The sequence below is a fragment of the Megascapheus bottae genome, unplaced genomic scaffold (genome assembly GCF_031878675.1).
Source record: "Megascapheus bottae isolate mThoBot1 unplaced genomic scaffold, mThoBot2.hap1 HAP1_SCAFFOLD_40, whole genome shotgun sequence".
Classification (NCBI taxonomy): Eukaryota; Metazoa; Chordata; class Mammalia; order Rodentia; family Geomyidae; genus Megascapheus; species Megascapheus bottae.
In genome coordinates, this window is record NW_028327715.1 from 2705876 (window position 1) to 2723168 (window position 17293).

The 17293-nt window shown below is 50.2% G+C and overlaps 1 protein-coding gene and 1 long non-coding RNA gene across 8 annotated transcripts; one reads left to right on the plus strand and one right to left on the minus strand.

The window, feature by feature from the left end:
- Positions 1-406: 406 nt before the first annotated feature.
- LOC150039349 (uncharacterized) lies at positions 407-9827 on the minus strand. Of its 7 annotated transcripts, XM_090327865.1 has the most exons (16): positions 9673-9827; positions 8945-9038; positions 8566-8759; positions 7941-8000; positions 7012-7205; positions 6569-6748; positions 5064-6481; positions 4191-4406; positions 3814-3917; positions 3344-3407; positions 2726-2794; positions 2186-2275; positions 1664-1696; positions 1292-1413; positions 1065-1169; positions 407-781 (listed from the first exon to the last, which is right to left on the minus strand). In XM_090327865.1, exons 1-16 carry the CDS (start codon positions 9693-9695, stop codon positions 523-525), a joined length of 3225 nt encoding a protein of 1074 aa, XP_090183991.1. In that variant the 5' UTR covers positions 9696-9827; the 3' UTR covers positions 407-522. The 7 variants fall into 7 exon arrangements, with proteins under 7 accessions (XP_090183991.1, XP_090183992.1, XP_090183990.1 ...); XM_090327866.1 differs by lacking the exon at positions 9673-9827 and having other exon boundaries at positions 6569-6598; positions 8945-9106; XM_090327864.1 differs by lacking the exon at positions 9673-9827 and having other exon boundaries at positions 3347-3407; positions 8945-9106.
- A 2115-nt stretch (positions 9828-11942) lies between these two features.
- Positions 11943-16818, plus strand: LOC150039350 (uncharacterized). The gene is made up of 3 exons (XR_016534408.1): positions 11943-12020; positions 12410-12476; positions 16269-16818. It is a non-coding gene; the product is annotated as an uncharacterized LOC150039350 (long non-coding RNA).
- Positions 16819-17293: the final 475 nt, after the last annotated feature.

Below are 17293 nucleotides of genomic sequence, written 5' to 3' on the forward strand. Positions count from 1 at the left end.
GTGTGGACTCCTTTTTCCTGCAGAGGGGCATGGTGCTATCCAGCCTCTCCCAACACCGGAGGGTGGCCTCCCTGCCTGCACAGAAGGAACTCAGGGGCTTCCCACACAGCCAGTGACTGCAGCAAAGATGATATTTCAACACTCAGATTTCATAGATCCTGGAATGGTCCATGAGAACACCTGAAAGTCTGGCCCAAGGCGGTGAGAGACACAGGCTCAAGGCATCACCTTGGATTCAGACTCTGTGCAAGGTCAGCATGCCTGACATGGGCCGGGGAAAAATGATCTTCCCCATTCTACAATAAATGACCTCTCAAAAGCAGAAAAGACTTCCTCATAAAATACATCTTCCGAATAACCACAACAAACTTGCTCTCCTAGAGAAATGGTATTCATGGACTCAGTGTTTCCACTTAAAGTTTTAATTGTAATAACCCAGAAAAGTTGGCAATTTTCCCCAAAGCATCAGATAGTGCTACTAGCTTGGTTGAAGTCCACTCCAAAGGTTGAACTGGCAACAACCTAATAAATTCCTTTGTGCCCAGTTCTCCTGGAGGGCTGAGGGCTCAAGAACCCCAAGATCACCTCATATTGGAAGTCAATCTTAGAGTTGCTGATGTTGGGAGTAGAATGGTATCCACGACGATAAAGTATGGAAGGCCTGGTTGAGAAGCCCAAATGTCCAGAGGTTTCGTGGCTAATACTTCTGATGCTAACTTCTTCGCTGGTATTCAATTGGGAGCTGCTATGGCTGCTGAATGTCTTGCTTGAAGTCTGGTGACTGAATGGAGGGCCTACCTTAATCCTAGGGCCTCCCTGGGCACTCATGCTTGCCCCAGACCACAGTGTGCCCTGAGCCTGAGGCAGTTTTCATGATTCTGCTCTGGGAATGGGAACCACCATGGGAACCAAGGAAGAAAGGGATGTGGGCAGAGCTGAGGCCACACAGCTCAGTCCCAAGGTGGCTGTGTGGAAGCGGGCGGGATGCAGCCCCAGCTTCTGGGGCTCACTATCCCACCACTCACAGCCTGGGAGTCCCTTGCCCTGTGGGTCCCTCTGCTTACTCTTTTGAGGGCTTCCTCTGGACCAAGCTCTTCTTACTCTTCCTGCTCTTCCTGCACAGGAAACTGGCCCACCTGGGAGGCTCCAGCTCCTGGCACAGCTTGTCGCTAAGACAGGTAGGAGTTGTGAGCACAGCAGGGCCAACACTGGGGCTCCATCCCAGGTCCCCTGGGAACTTGGGGTTCCATAGGCCCCATGTGTGCTGCCCCCTCTGTGTGCCCCAGCTCACCATTCAGATGGACTCAGGCGCTTCAGGTTTGTGAACCATGTCACAAACTTCTCCTCAGGAACTACGTGGAGCTCCTGACACGCGCCCTGGAGTTCTTTGATCAAGGCCAGGACTTTATATTCCTGGGGGAAAGAGAACAGGATGCTCACTGGCCTGCACAGTGGAGGGGCACCAGGCTACCTATGTGGGGCCTTACCTGGGTCGCTCTTCAATCTGGCTCTGTCTCTTGCTCATTGCCTGCTATGATCCAGGGCCCATCCCACAGCTCCCCCCACATGCCCCCTTCTCCGGTCCTCCACCTTCAGAGAAAAAGAAGGACCCAAGGGCCCTGCACAGCTGGCCTCCCTGTGCTGGGAGGCTTCATCTCCTCACCTCTCTTCTTCTTTGCATGTGTATCCACTTGCCCTGCAAACCAGAGAGCCACTGTGCTTAGCAAATGGTGCTTGCAGCTCAAGGCTGCCTTGCCACTTTGCACCTACCGAGGTAGGTCAGCAGAGGGCAGCATGGGTCCATACCTGGACTAGGGTTGCTCTCAGTCTAGGGCAGGGACAGGGGGCCTGAGGACAGGGATCTGACTGTTCTTCTCAACTCTCAATGCACCCTGCAGAGACTGAGGATCCTAGGGACAAGCACGGGCTCTTCCCACATGCTAGGTCACCTTGAGGACCTGCTGTCACACTCCCACCCTGCCCCACTACCCACGGAGAAATGGCCCCAAGTCATCAGCAGCACTGAAGGCTAGCTGTTTGCCAGGAGCATCAGAAGATAGCTCTGCTGTGCTGCTTGGATGCCTGAAGCTGGGGAGAACTCGGCCTCTTGCTGGAGCTCCAGGGGCATCCAGAGGCTCTTCTTCTCCTATCTGATTCCCCATGCCTGGTCCCCTGGCTCACTCACATTCTTGGAGTCCTTGTCCTTATGGTGGTGTAGTGAGGCCAAGTGGTTGAGGATGGTGCCGAGGTAAGGGACTGTGCCCTCGGAGTAGTCCTATGGTATTGGGTGGTGAAAAATAAGAGTTCACTTAGGCTCCTGCTTAGTCCCACCGGACTTACCCCAGTGCCATGGTGCCAGCCAGGAGAACTTCTTAGGGCATAACAGGCTCCTTCCCCAAGGATCCACCCTCCACTCCTACCCAAGCCCTCAGCCCTGCAAGTGGGGATCAGTCTGGGTCTGGTTCAATCCTAGGCTGGCACACTTGACAGATGGGCAATTTCTCAGCTCCATGCGAGACAGTCTGTTGGATGCAGCTCTTTCCTGCAATATGCAGGAATGGGCAGAGGTCAGGAATGAAGGGGGTTCATCACTGTGTGTGGCTGTGGGAGCCCATTGCAGGAATGGGCAGAGGTCAGGAATGAAGGGGGTTCATCACTGTGTGTGGCTGTGGGAGCCCTGTCCTCTCCTGCTGGGGAGTCTCTTGCCTCAGGCATGCACACTCACCAGTTCCTTCTGCGTTCCCAGTCCTCTCTTGAGTTTGCTCCAGAAGGCCATCCGTGTGGACTGTGGGCCCTGGTAGGATATAGCATGCAGTTAGAAGACTGTCAGCTCACTCAACCCTCCACCTTCCCTGCTTTCCTGGGGTCGTAGGATGTCAGGTTCCCAGTGACCATCATCACTCTTCCTGGGCATATCAGAGCATATGGGAAGGCCTGTCTGCAAGGTTGAGTGTGGACATTTGCAGCAGCCCAAGAGGATGGTGCTATTTGGTCTGGTTCTGAGATTCTGGGTGTGAGGCTGGCTGGGTGGAGAGGAGGCAGCCCCATCACAGACCTGCCACAAGGAGGAAGCTGGAGATTCCCCATCCTGACAGTTCCTCCCCTCCTCACACACCCAGGATGCCTCCTGGCCTGCACTCACTCCACTGGACTGCCAAGCAAGGGGGAGTCACTGGTTCTCCACATAATCTGCCCTTTACCCCAGCACAGAACCCATGCTTCCAGCCTTCCCATGACTCATCCTAAATTCCCACATGATGCCTACTAGAACTTTTGGAAACCCCATCAGGGAGGATTTCCTCGCCCTCCCTCCTCTGGAGTAAACTTCTTCCTGGGCTCATACCACCTTGTAGTGTTTCTCCATCGAATAGATCTTCCTCAGCTCCTGCCATACCTCAAGGCTCCCCCTGGAGGAGGGGCAGAGACAAGGTGAGAGATAGTAGAGGGAGGGAGAGGAAGAGAGGCAGTGGATTTTCAAGTTGAGGCAGATTTCACCCTAATGGAGAAGAGCTTTGCATGTGGCTCCACCATGACACTTAGGTCACCTGGAGTTGAGCAGAGCATTGTGAGGCTAGGGGCCAAAGACCAGAGTGGTTTCCTTTGGAAGAGCTTCTAAAGACTGGATGGCCTCAATGTGTCAAGAGTCCCCTGTGGCCTTGGGTCTTGTGTGCCTGGAGAGGAAGCTGATCCTAGCAGGCAAGTCCTATCAAGTCCCCTCATATCTGAGTTGTGCAGCTGCAGTGTCCCAGGGCTCCTGGAGGAGGGGTGTTAGGCTGACCAAACTTCACTTACCCAGGAACAAGGCACACCCACCTGGAAACAGCTCTCCATGTTTGCTTCAGGCCTTGCAGGGCACTGCTCTGCAGGGCAGATAAGATGGCACACACGGAGATGGCATTTTTGAGGTGGTGGCTCTCCTAGAGATGAGGAATGTGTGAGGTGAGCCCTGGAGCAGCCCCCCGGGTCCTGCTTTGACCCTAGGGCTCCACCTTGGTTACTGGGATGAATGCTAGGGAGCCTGGGGAGATGACTCCATCCTAGAGGAAGCAGAGCAGGAGGCCACATGGCAGGAAGCTGGGCAGAGCCTGAGGAGGGGTTTGGGGACTCAGGCAGCAGCTGTGAGTGAGCAGGCAGCCTGCTGGTTGGGATGGGAGAGGGAAGAAGGGTCCCAGGCCCCTCCTGCAGCATACCAATGCCACCTCAATCCAGTGCTCCAAGACCTCTGCCCTGTCTGCTGCCTCGGCGCTGTGGTCCAACACCGATGTTGTTATTACACATGTTTTTATTCGTTCACAAAACTGTAAAATTGCGAGCACTGTAGGTGCCAGGAGCTCCTGACACTTCTTATCCGGGTCGGAATACACGTAGCTCAAACAATGATAAGGTTTGAGCTCTTTGAAGAGCCTCTGGAAAGGGAAAAGAAATGGTCAGTGGGACTCTGCCTGAGGCCTCCAGAGCCTCTGCCTGGCATGTGAGGCAGGTCTAGGCACTGGGTCTCAGGAAGCAGAGGTGCATGTCTAGGTGTGTCTCCATGCTCCTTCCTGGACCTCTGAGAGCCCCTGGCATATGTGTGTCCCTAAAAAGAGCATGAGGGCCTAGAGAGGAGGGCAGGGATGGACCAATTTCATTCTGCCAACCATGAGGTGCCTCAGCCTGCATGTCCCAGGCAGGGCACATTTGCTTTCCCCACCACACTTCCTTTCTGTCTGCAGTCCACAGGCATTGGCCTTCACCCTGTGGCATGTCCTGTGAATGCCATGGGATCTCAACAGTCCCCAGGCCCCCACTGAGGGTTAAGGATGCAAAGGCCAGTGGACAGATCAAGGCACCTGGGCTTCTGTCTGCTTGTCCTTGTTACTAACTGAGCCATCAGGATCCCTGGACCCTCAGTGATTCCAATTGTCCCTCAAGAAATCAAGATGGCTTGACTTGGTGAACCCAGACCTGGTCCTGGGTTTTGCACTCACCAAGCTGGAATGTGCAGTACAAATGTCCTCTGCCCAGGGAAATGGTGGTGTGGGCAGTAGAGGAGAGAGGGAAAGACTGCATGCCAAGCTACTCACCACAGCCATGATTGCGAACTGTTCGGCCTTCTGGTCAGGCAGCCACTCTACCAAGTGTGCTGTACTCATTTCTTCTAACTTCAACAAAGAAATCCTGGATGGCCCCCTGGAGGAAATCTGAAAATCCCCCACTGTGAGGGATTCCCAGGGAGCTGGGTCTGTCTCAGTTCCCATGTGTGCCTCTCTAGCCAGGGGTACAGAGTCTGGCTCTAGCTCTGCAGCACTGAGCAGTGTAGCCCTGGTATCCTCAGAGATCGACAGGCCATGGCCTTGATCGTTGCCAGGTAGTGGATAAACAACCTCCCTGAAACCTTCGGCATCCTTTTCCAGAGGTGAAGATGGCCCGGGTGCTTCCTCCTCAATGAGGGGCACAGGTTCCTGTGCAGATGGCTCAGGCTCTTCATAGGCTGTGGGGGGAGAGGCCGCCTGGGGTACACATGGCCCGGGTGCTTCCTCCTCAATGAGGGGCACAGGTTCCTGTGCAGATGGCTCAGGCTCTTCATAGGCTGTGGGGGGAGAGGCCGCCTGGGGTACAGGTGGCCCGGGGGCTTCCTCCACAATGGGGGGCACAGGTTCCTGTGCAGATGGCTCAGGCTCTTCATTGGCTGTGGGGAGACAGGCCGCCTGGGGTACAGATGGTCCGGGGGCTTCCTCCTCAATGGGGGGCACAGGTTCCTGTGCAGATGGCTCAGGCTCTTCATAGGCTGTGGGGGGAGAGGCCGCCTGGGGTACAGATGGCCCGGGGGCTTCCTCCTCAATGGGTGGCACAGGTTCCTGTGCAGATGGCTCAGGCTCTTCATAGGCTGTGGGGGGAGAGGCCGCCTGGGGTACAGGTGGCCCGGGGGCTTCCTCCTCAATGGGTGGCACAGGTTCCTGTGCAGATGGCTCAGGCTCTTCATTGGCTGTGGGGAGACAGGCCGCCTGGGGTACAGATGGCCCGGGGGCTTCCTCCTCAATTGGGGGCACAGGTTCCTGTGCAGATGGCTCAGGCTCTTCATTGGCTGTGGGGAGACAGGCCGCCTGGGGTACAGATGGCCCGGGGGCTTCCTCCTCAATGGGGGGCACAGGTTCCTGTGCAGTTGGCTCAGGCTCTTCCACTGCTGGGGGGAGACAGGCCACCTCTCCAGCAAGGAGGCATGCTGCCTGTTCCTCCAGCAAAGGACCCACAGCTGATAAAAATCGTCCTTCTGCAGCCGCTACAACTAGCACACAGGTCTCTGCCACAGTGCTCATGGGAGCCTCTGCTTGATCTGCACCAGCCGCTGGTGTTGGGGCTGATGGGGGATTTGCTTCAGCCTTGCCTTGAGGCAGCTGGCTTTCTGGAGTGGACACTGGAACTTCCTCATCATTTCCTGGCTCTAGAGTACTTGGTTCCAGTGGATTAGGTCCTCCAGGCTCAGAGATGGCTGCCAGTGCTCCTAAATCAGAGGGAGCAGCTCAGTCTGGGACTACTCCCTCCACACTTGTACTTGGGGCAGGTGGAAGGCTGGGAGTCATGAGCTTACCTGCACAAGGCTTTATGTCTTCTATGCCAGCTGGTAAAGGCAAGTAGGAATAGGCATCTCTCAGAGTCTCACTCTGGAGCTTGCCAGCAGAGCTTGGAGCTGAAGGGGACTCAGCCCAAGATGCTCTGATTCCTTCCTGGGGGGTTGTTGCCTCCAGGGCTTCATGCGTGGCATGCAATACTGCAGAATCACCAAGGATTGCAGCTGCAGCGAACATTTTAGGACAAGATCCCTACAGGACTGTCTTCCCCTAAGTCTGCCCTAATGTCAGGAGACCCCTGCCTGCCTGAGAAGCCCCAGTGCTTTGACTCCACCACAGGAAGTGTTCCAGACAGCCCTCCAAGGCCTCTGGACTTCTGGCTCCCTTTGCCTTTGGCTTCCTTCAATTGGAAACAGCTCAGAATCTCCCAGCTATTGTCTCCTTCCCATCCCCTGCTACTCACCTTCAAGCTCTGGCTGTTTGGGATTCCTGAGTTCCAGATGGGTGAGCAGAAGGCAGGCCTGGTGCTCCTCAATGGAGCCGGGCATATTCAGGTGGAGGTATGCCACAAGTTGTTGCAGGCAGGACGAGTCCGGCGCTTCTAGGAAATCTTCAGGGTACTCCCTCATCCATGAACCAAGGATGAAGGCAAAAGCTCTGGGAGCAGAGGGAGAAGCAGCAGAGTCATAGGCTGGGCCTCCCCTCCACTCAGATCCCCTCAAGCTCGTGTATAGAGTGGTCATGAGACTGCTCATGTCCAAGTCCCTGGCAAGCCAGGTCACCTGGCTGGGCTATAGGCAATATGTTCAGGAGGGATGAGATTAGACTTAGATCACAATTGTGAGCACCACCCTCCTCTTTCCACATGCCCCACACCTACCTTCATTTGGCCCTGGAAGCCTCCCCAGACTATCCACTCTATCTCCTCTGGGATGGTCATCCTGTCCCTTGGTCCCTCTCGAGACCTGCGTGTGCTCATTGAGGTAACCTGTCCTCACCTCCATGTCCTTAAGCCCTTTGTGAAGCGTCTTTCCCTGCTTTCAACCCACAGGGCAAGGCCTGATCCTTGAGCCCTCGTGGAGTCCTCAGGAAACCCACTGAATGTCCATGATGGGGAGGTGTGGCCGTCCTAGTCTCCCTAGTCCTGATTTTCCCAAGGTAGGCAAAGGTGACTGGGCTGGCATGGTCCCAGAGCTTCTCTCACCCTCCTCAGGAATAGAGGAACTCACCCCAGCTCCCCATGTGGACACAGTCTCCTGGCAGGTCTCAAGCTCTCCTTCAGAACTCTCAAGCCAGGTGGGTACCATTTCACTTTTCCCAGGCCTCCCACAAAGCAGCTCCCTAATGCCCCACTCTGAAAACAGATTCCCATCTCTTCCCCAACACACTCACTGCTGTAGTGGTCCTTTTGCTCCTGCCTTCTCCCCCTCAAGTTGTTGGAATGAGCTGTACCTAGGGAATAACATGAGGAAGTCACCTGCACTGTCCCTGAGTGTGACGTGTGCAGTTCTTGGTGGCTTCTGAGCACAGGATGGAGCTTGGGATGACAAGAATCACCCCATTCTTTACACTGAGTGGAGCCTGACATACCTCCCGACATAAGGTGAAGAGGCCTCTACCTGCCTCCTACATATCTGAGTGGGCATGGGTTCTCCGTGTCCTTCTAGTGCTTCCTAGTGAGGTTCAGTTAGTTCAGGACCCCAGAGAGAAGGTCACTCACCTTTAGAATTTGGAAAAGGCTTTGCTTAAGGTCTCAGTGAGGGCACCATGGAGAGCAGGGGGTGTTGAGGAGAGGGGAGCTTCTCCACGCACCACCCACAATTCTGCCCACCCAGCTGTTGGAGGCATGGGCCAGGACAGGCATTTTCACAGCTCAGGCCTCTGCTCCAGCCTCAGGCAGTGTGGGTGTTGTCCCTAGCATGCTACTTCCCAGGCTTCAAGCAGATTCATGTTGGGGCACCAACTTGGGCCAGAGTCTAGCCATTTGGTCTAGCCTAGGTTCCCAGGAGCTGCTTACCTGCTGAACAGCAGGGTCAGTATGTGCTGTGTGGTAGTGAAGGTGCGGTAGGTTCCCAGGAAGACTGGGACGAAGGAGGCATCTCCGAAGAGCAGGGCAGGTACCAGGTGCTCTACCAGCTGCTTTACTTTGCCTCCCCGCAGGTATCCTGCCTTGCAGGGATCAGCAAGGCTTGGAGCTAAAATATCCCCATACTGGGGTGAAGAAGAAGCAGCAATGGGAAAAGGCTCCTGGCCATCCAACAGCTTGGGGCTCCACTTCCTTCCCTCCCTCACACACACTCATGTACCCACATCCCACCCAGAATGCAGACACCTATGCCACACAGTACTAGATGTGATGACTCCCCCCGTTCCTGGCCCATGCTTCCTCCATTCACCTGTGGGATGTAGCGTGGGTTTCTGCGCAGGCAACCAGGCCAAGGGATGAGCCATTGTCTGCGAATGAGATCAAACTCTCCATTTTGATTCTTTCTGTGGAATAGAGGACAGCAGCAGGAAAACATCCTGCTGTCTTCAAAGTTTCCACACAAATGAGCTGGCTCAGCTGCAGCGCAATGTATGAGCTGCTAAGCAGTGCCCCCATTGTTGCCTAGCCCTCTGTCATGTCATCTCTTTAGGTGATGTCATCACACCCCGCCCCCCAGAGCCTGAGCCTCACACCTGACCCCTGCACATGTCCACTGGCTGCTCCCTCGGACCTCCTGCAGGTCAGGAGGAAAACTAGACCCATTCCCCTCCACATACCTTCCCACTGTCCTCTGTCCAGCAAATGTCCTGGTATTGAGGACATACTTACTGGCTTCACACCTGGCACAGCCAATCATCTCAAATGTGTTCTACACTACTAGTGTTAGTGCTTGTTGGCTTTAGTCCCCCAGTCAATCCACGTTGCAGTGATTCCACTTAGGGTCTGCTTGTGAGGGGGAGGCTGTCTTCCACTGAATAGTAGTTCCCTGTGTCCATCGTAGGCTGTGAACCTTGACAGCTGCTGTCAGCCATTTTACTGCCCTCATGTAGAGATGAGGTCCCTGCGCATTCTGTCTTGACAGAGAATAAATTTCGTTCGTACATGTTGTGACAAAAAGGAGATAGAGAAGCTACTCACATCCATGTCCTGAGACAGGACATGCCACAGGAATCACACACATTGTCCTTTGCCAGATGCCAATGGCTCACACAATCCTAACTGCTCAGGAAGCTGACCTCTGAAGAACATGTTTCAAAGTCAACCTAGGCAGGAAAGCCTATGAGAGTCTCATCTTCAATTAATCAGCAAGAAGTAGGAAATTTGGTTCATGGCCAATGTGTTGGATTCACAGGCTTGAGCATAAAGATTCAAGGCCCAGTCTCCTATTCAAGTGGCAGAACCGGCACAGCAAGAACTACTACCGTGGGCATGTGTCTGTGATGTCTGCATCACTTCTTGTCATAAGGCAGATGAAGGTGACCCTAGGTCGAAGTGTCAAATACAAATGGAACTCTAAGACAGATATTAGGTACCCAGATGAATCCATTCAGTGGTACATTTGGTAAGGATAGAAGAATATTGAAAATGATGAGAGGGCAATGTTCCCTCCAAAGGGTGACCCCTTGGCAATCCCTTCACCCAGAAGTCACGGCTAGACAACTGGATGGACACAATTAGCTGGATGTAGAATGAAAGCAATGCCATCCTCCCTCTCTGTACCTTAGCATCTCCTCCTGTTCCTTATAGCAATTTATCTAAAAACCAATTCCATATGCCACAAAACACAGATGACAACAGCATCCTGGTAACCCCTTATAGATGGTAGCAAATACAAACAAAATTTGGTGGATTGCATAGTGTTTCACTGTATCCATTACCTTGGGATTCAGCCCTGAATGGGAAAGTGATTCAAAGTGACACAGCAATGTTAAGAAAAGAAAACACTATCAACTAAAAGCAAATAGTAAGATGGTTGACATTTGGGAGGAACTTGAAACTGTGGGTAAATTTGTGGATGCTCTGCAGTTGTGAGAATACATATATGGCTTGTTCCAATAGAAGATCTTGGGAGAATCTTATGCCATATTAGAATATTTCAGGAAAAAACGGAGTAATTTCATTATGTGTACAATTTTCTTTTTCTGAAGGCACCTGTGATTGTCAAGGGGCGAAGTGGGATGGGCAACGAGGGGCACCAATAGAAACTCATGAGTGCCCTCCATACGCAAGATGGATAAGAAAGGAGGAGGGCACCTCTGTGCTTGGGAGGTCAGGGGAGGCCAGAGGAGGGAGAATCGTCCAGGAGATTAGGTAAGGATGAAGTGAGAACCTGAGGAGCAGGCAGAATAAAACATCAGAAGTAAACAGATTGAGGTGGAATTATGACCGCAATGATCAACAGTGTTCCAGGGACTAAAGTGCCATATCTGTAATGCTTTTTACCAGAAAGCCCTCCAAGTCAATCTAGAACAACACAGAGCTTAGAGTGATTTAAATTTCCCGACTGGTGAACTCAGGGAGATAGTAGGAATGTCAGCATCTGGTAAGTTCCTGTTGGGGAGAGGTCCCTGAGCAGCCCACTTGGGACTGCTGACACACTGAGACCAGATTGTGCTGTCATGAGGTGTGGGACCCTATGGAAACAGTGGCTGAGGATGGGCAACCAGCTGCTGGCTCTGGGTGGAAAGACCTGCTCAGCACCATCACTCAGGTCTTCTTTAAACACATAGCCCAGAATGATAAGGGTTCAATGGATGAGTGCATAGGTTGTGGGGAGGCCAAGAAGTTTTTATGGAAATGGAGACTTAAGTAAAGGGAGACAAGGAACCTAGGAGAGCGCTAAAGGAGGGAGCAGGACACAGACCCAGCCCTGATGCACAGAGCACCAGTGCACACACAAGAAGCAGGTGGTCATTGTAGTTCATTGGCAGCATTCCCACACTACAGCAAATAGCTGAGAGAACCCAGGCCTATGGAAGAAAGGCTTGCAGGGCCTCATTGTTGTGGGACTTCTCCCCCAGGGTCAGTTGGTCCTTGTTACCTGAGCCACCCTCAGCTCTGGAAGGTCCTTTCAGGATTAGCTGTCATGGAAAAGTCTGAATCCACTTGAGGCTGAATGGACACAGATAAGAACCCAGAGGGGCCTCATTCTTCCTCCACTGCTCAGAAACCTTCTACACCGGTAGATGACCGACGTTTGGTCGTTTTGGCTGGTGAATCTGAAAGTTGTGCAGGGGGAGGGAATCCCTGTCCTTAGGTAGAGAATTGATTGGGCCTGGACCCTGGAGGACCTGCCCCGGAAGTCCACTCTGCTCCTCCGGGATCTCCCCGCCCCTTCTGCTGAGGAGCCAGAAATAAGGACTCAGCAGGCCCAGTGTCTCCATGGCTGATAGCGGGGGTCCCCACCGCCCTGGACTCCCCTTCCTCCCTCTGGAGCCGTCCACGCGGTCCTCCTGTGCTAGGATGTGGAATAGACTGGAGAGGAGGTGATCCCTGTCCCGTCCTCCCCACCCCTCATGCCTGTCCTCTCCATCCTCCTCCGCCGACCAGGTCACCTAACTTCCTCAACGGGGTTTCACCTCTGAACCGTCCCACGACCTCTTCGTGGACCAGGCCCGGGCCCCGAACCTCCACTTGATCTGTGGATGTGAGGAACATGACCTGAAACCAGACCCCTTGATATCTATGGCCATGGTTGACTAGGATGCAATGAATGCTCAGAATCATGTTGGCCGCCTACATCTAAGACATTGTGTTCATTTACCAAGTGTGTTTATTTTTCTTTAAGAGATGAATACTTCCTTGAAACAAAATTTCTAAGCACAGTTTCATTTTCTTCACGTGTGTTTATTTTATTTACCTTTCTCTTTCACAGCATAATGAAATTCTACTCTTGTACACATTTGGAGAGGATGTTGGGGGATGAAATTAAGAAAATACTGGTAAGTGTCTACAACAACTACTAGAGATTACTTAACTGCAGTGTTCATTATTGCATGACTTGTTACAACCAAAGCTGCTCACATCTTCTGGACTAGTGGGACAGAGTGGCTCATGACTGAAATCCCAGCTAGTCAGGAGGTTGAGATCTGAGAATCGTGGATCAAAGTAGCACAGGCACTAAAGACCGCCAGACTTCTGTCTCCACTTAGTCATTAGAATAAACAATGGGCAGTGGGCCTGTGGCTCAGTGATAGGGCAGTAGTCTTGAGCTGAAGAGCTCAGGGACATTGCTCAGGCCCAGGGATAGGGTGGTAACCTTGAGCTGAAGAGCTCAGGGACAGCACCCAGGTCCAGAATTGTAGCCACACGACCCACAAAAAAGAAAAAGGAAAGAAAACCAAAACTTCTCCCCTTTTCCATGTCTCATCTCTAGCAGATACCTTTCTTTGCTACCCTCATCTCATAGCTCGCCTCTCTAGTTCAAGATATTTCAGCTGTCACCACAAACCTTGAACTAATGACACTTCCAACTACTGTGGGCAATTGACATTTCAGTCCATCCATCATACACTTCCAAAACCAAAATCAATTCTTCTGTGATGACAGTGGAAAATTTTGTGTCCTCAATGGATATCAGTGCCTGTTGTCATATCAAGCTTTCTGTTTGTGTGTCTGTGCATGTGTGTTCATTCTCAAAGACAACAGAGAGAAAAATTTGCCACACACACCAACTCTTTGACATAGAGTGTATCTTGTGGACAAAGATGAAGTCGCCGATGGTCCCTTTGTCAATTGAATTTTGTCCGGTGTGTGGTTGAAGTTTGTCTTCCTTGTCATTCTGATGTATATGACCATGAATGTCACTTGCAATCCGTGTGAATCAGATCAAAAGCACGCATGCTGAGCTGTGGCTACTTTTGCTTCCTTCTTCCTATCTAGGATACTGCCCTTCTTGTGGGTTATAGAAGAAGGTTGCTTTTTTTCTAAAGAGAAACATTTGGGATGGCAATTTCATGGAAGACACAATGCACCAGACATTAGCAAATGGTCATTTTTTCTCACCACATCTCCCATGATCACGACTGTGAGACAACACAGTGAAATTCCCGTCCTCTGGGAGAAATGTACAAGACTGCTGTGATCAAATGTAATGCTGTGAAGACCAGAGAATTTCCTGTATATCAAAACAAAACAATTTTACTACAATAGTATAGTTGAGAAATGAGATAGGGAGCTGCACCCAGAAATTCCTGTATCCTTCACTATATGGAAAGTGGGAATGAAATGCCAGACCCACACAGGTCTCAAAACTTGAACACCTATATTTGTGTGTATTTCATCCAGTCCATCTCAAGTTGTGTGTTGAGAAAACCTGGTGTTGCCCCCAAGGACATCTGACAGAATAGAGGGTTTTGGGTTTCTCCTTGTGTACATTATATTCAGCCATTTCTTCTCATGACCTTTGTCCTAAGGCACAGAGTGGAGCCATGCATTATCCCACCCAACCCAAACTCTTGCCCACCTCACCACATTCTCCTTGCACCCATCTTGTGCTTTCAATGCATTAGAGGAGGGTGGACACATCTCATTCTGAAGATGAGACACAGACATTTAGTCTCATGGTCTTGGTCCTACGGTTTAGATTGGAGCCTGGTATTATCCCTCCCAACCCAATCTCTGCTTCACCACGTGTGGGTTCAATCTTCCTTTTGTCTTCAAAACATTAAATGAGCTTGGATACATGACTCATTCTTGAAATCCCAGATACCATAGAGGCAGAAATTTGGAGGATCTCAGTTCAGGGCCATCCTGAAAAAATTATAAGCTGGCTGCAGTGCAAGTACCTAGAGTTTAGCTGGTTTGTTGTATCTCTGGAAATCATACAAACTGATATCATACAGGGCAGTAGCTATACACAAGGCTGAGACCAGAGGATCACTGTTCAAAGTCAGTTTGTGAATTTGCAAGAGACTCTTATCTACCACTGAGCAACAAAAAACTCTGAAGTAGTGCTTGCCTGAAGTGGTAGAGCAGTACCTTTGTGCTTAAAGTTCAGGGACAGTGCCTAGGCCCTGAGTTCCTGCCATTGGACCAGCACAAACACCCCCCCCCACAAACACACACACACACACACACACACAGAAACATTCAAGTAATCTCACACCTAAGTATATGAGAAGTAAACTGGCAAAAATACTCTAGTGACTTGAGGAAACTCTTAGTAGACAAAAGTAAGTAAAAATTTATATTTCATTGATGGTGGATATCAGGTCACCCATAGTAGATGCAATAAAAATACACAGGAAGGACAACAATCATTCATTATATGGCTTTTGTTTCCTTATCCCAGAGGTTGATTAAAAAAATTCACAGGAAGATCCCTGAACATAAAATTTCTCTGATTTCAAGGAAAACACTAACAAGATATTTTAAACTATGATACAGATTTGGTGCTTATAATCCAATAAAAGTAGGAATGCATTGCTAAAAACGTAACCAAATGTCCACTTGCCAAGCATATAGTTATTTGTTGACCATCTTTTATTTCAAGTCAAACCTCACAGGAAAGGAAAAGCTTTCTGCAATCTGCTCACAGCATGGGAAGTTTTCTTGAAAGCATCACATTTTATCTTCAGCTTTGTTTACTCATTCATCACATCTTCATCACATCGTGCACAGATGGAAATAGATAATTCATTTGTATAGTCATTACATAAGATGTTGGATTAAATGTCCTGTTATTTCACATACTGTACTATTCCAGCAATTCAGCTTTTATTCCAAGAGCTGTTCTCCACCTAATTTGTGATTGTTTAAGCAGTTACTCTTTGTCACACATACAAAGCTTTAAGATTTGTCCATCTGAAATACTTTGTTTTCATGCCAACAGCCTGGAAGACTATCTGGAACAACAGCTTGTATCTTATTTATGTGAGGATGAAATTTTTGGCCCCTGAGTCACTAAATTTACTGAAGTGAGTCACAGGCACGTAAAAGGAGGTTTCCATTTTAATACTGAAACAGAATTCCCTGTTCGATCATGAGATGTTCCAGGAGAGTGCATTATCCTCAGTGGCTATCTTGGAGGATTCCAGGGGCAGAGGCTCTGCTGTCCTTCCTTATCATGTTTGTGTCCCTGCCACAGTGAACATATTGCCCACAGGAACTCTGGCTTTGTGAAGTAAAAAGAATGGAAACAGCCCTTTTATGGCTGCTTCTTAAAACTGCTTAATTGAGGCACAATAATAAAACTTCTTCCCGTAAGTTGCATAAAATCCAAGGTGGAGAACTATTGATGTATTATTAGAACTCAGAGAAATTAGGGGTGATTAAGGCCATGATCTTGGAGAAATAAACATAACTTCATAGACACAAAAATATATGATGGACTATATACTCTATACACATAATGTTTTACTACATATATCAATATGTATCTATGATATACAAATGCTCAGTTTAATTTTAATTATGTTCTAAAATCTATGTGCCAGTGATTGCATATAGAGATTCCCTTCCCAAATATATGTTTGTTCAACACGACATTTGAAATATGATGTAATAAACAATGTTAATAAATGCTTTAATAAAAAAGAAATTATGGGTGAAAAGGACTTATATATCTTATGAATCTGTGATGGATGTGGGAAATGAGTAATCCTCTTTCGAGGCTCTGTGTCTCCTCATTTGATATTACCTCATGATTTCTTCATTGCTGTGCCAGGGCAGAGGAATGTACGTAGTTGGAAGAAGTGTGCTTTGGGACTGAGTGAGTTTACCTCTTCTTGCAGCTGAGCAGTGTGTCCTTCGCTGCAGCACTGCGCTGGTTCTGGTGTGGCCTCCCTGTTCCTGCAGATGCGCATGGTGATATCCAGCCCTCCAACACCTGAGAGTGTCTTCCCTGTCTGCACAGAAGGAACCCAGGAGTTGCCCACTCAGCCAATGGCCACAGCAAAGGTGATTTACAGCACTCAGATTTCAGAGATTGTGGAACGAATCATGGTAACATCTGATCATCTAGCCCCAGGTGTTGTGAGCAAATGATCAGAGCAGCACCTGCAAATCAGGCTGTGTGCAAGGTCAGGATTTCTCACATGGGATTGTGCCAACCTCCTCTTCCTCATTCTGCAATGAATCACCTCAGAGCCTGAAAAGCTTTCCTTTAGAAATGCATATGTGGGAGTGTCTGCCATGAACTCAGGCAAAGAGAAATTCCCGCAACCAACTTGCTGTCCTAGAGAAATGGTTTTAATGGACTCCCAGTGCATCCACTTAGCATGTTAATGTAAATCACCTACTAACCCATGCATCCTCCCTCTCCAAATTGTCAAACTTATCCTTTCAGGCTTCATGCATGGTGCCCTGTTTTTCCAAGCATGCATCCTTCAGTGCGGGGTTCTTTCTTGGGTTGAGTCCACAGCATTCATTGTGTGGATCCAGACATCTGTGGGGAAGCAAGTGCAGCCTAGTATATAGCCTCACACTCAGCTCTGTTGGAGGGCTATGGGCTGAGGAAAGAACAAGATTCGCTTGTGTCTGGTCATAATTTGGACTCACAGATGTTGGGAGCAGAGTGATATGAACGGTAAAAGTGTGAGGAAGGTGTGGGTGAGCAGCCTAACTGCACGGTAGGTGGTGGCAGACATTCCCACTGCCCAGCTGCTCACTTGTCTCCACCTGGTACTTGCCACTGCTGCTGAACTCTCTGATTGAAGCCTGGGGACTGAATGGAGGGCCTGTCTGAATGCCAGAGCCTCCCTGAGCACACATCATAGCCACAGCCCTCCACTGACTCCTGTGCCTGGGGCAGGCTCCA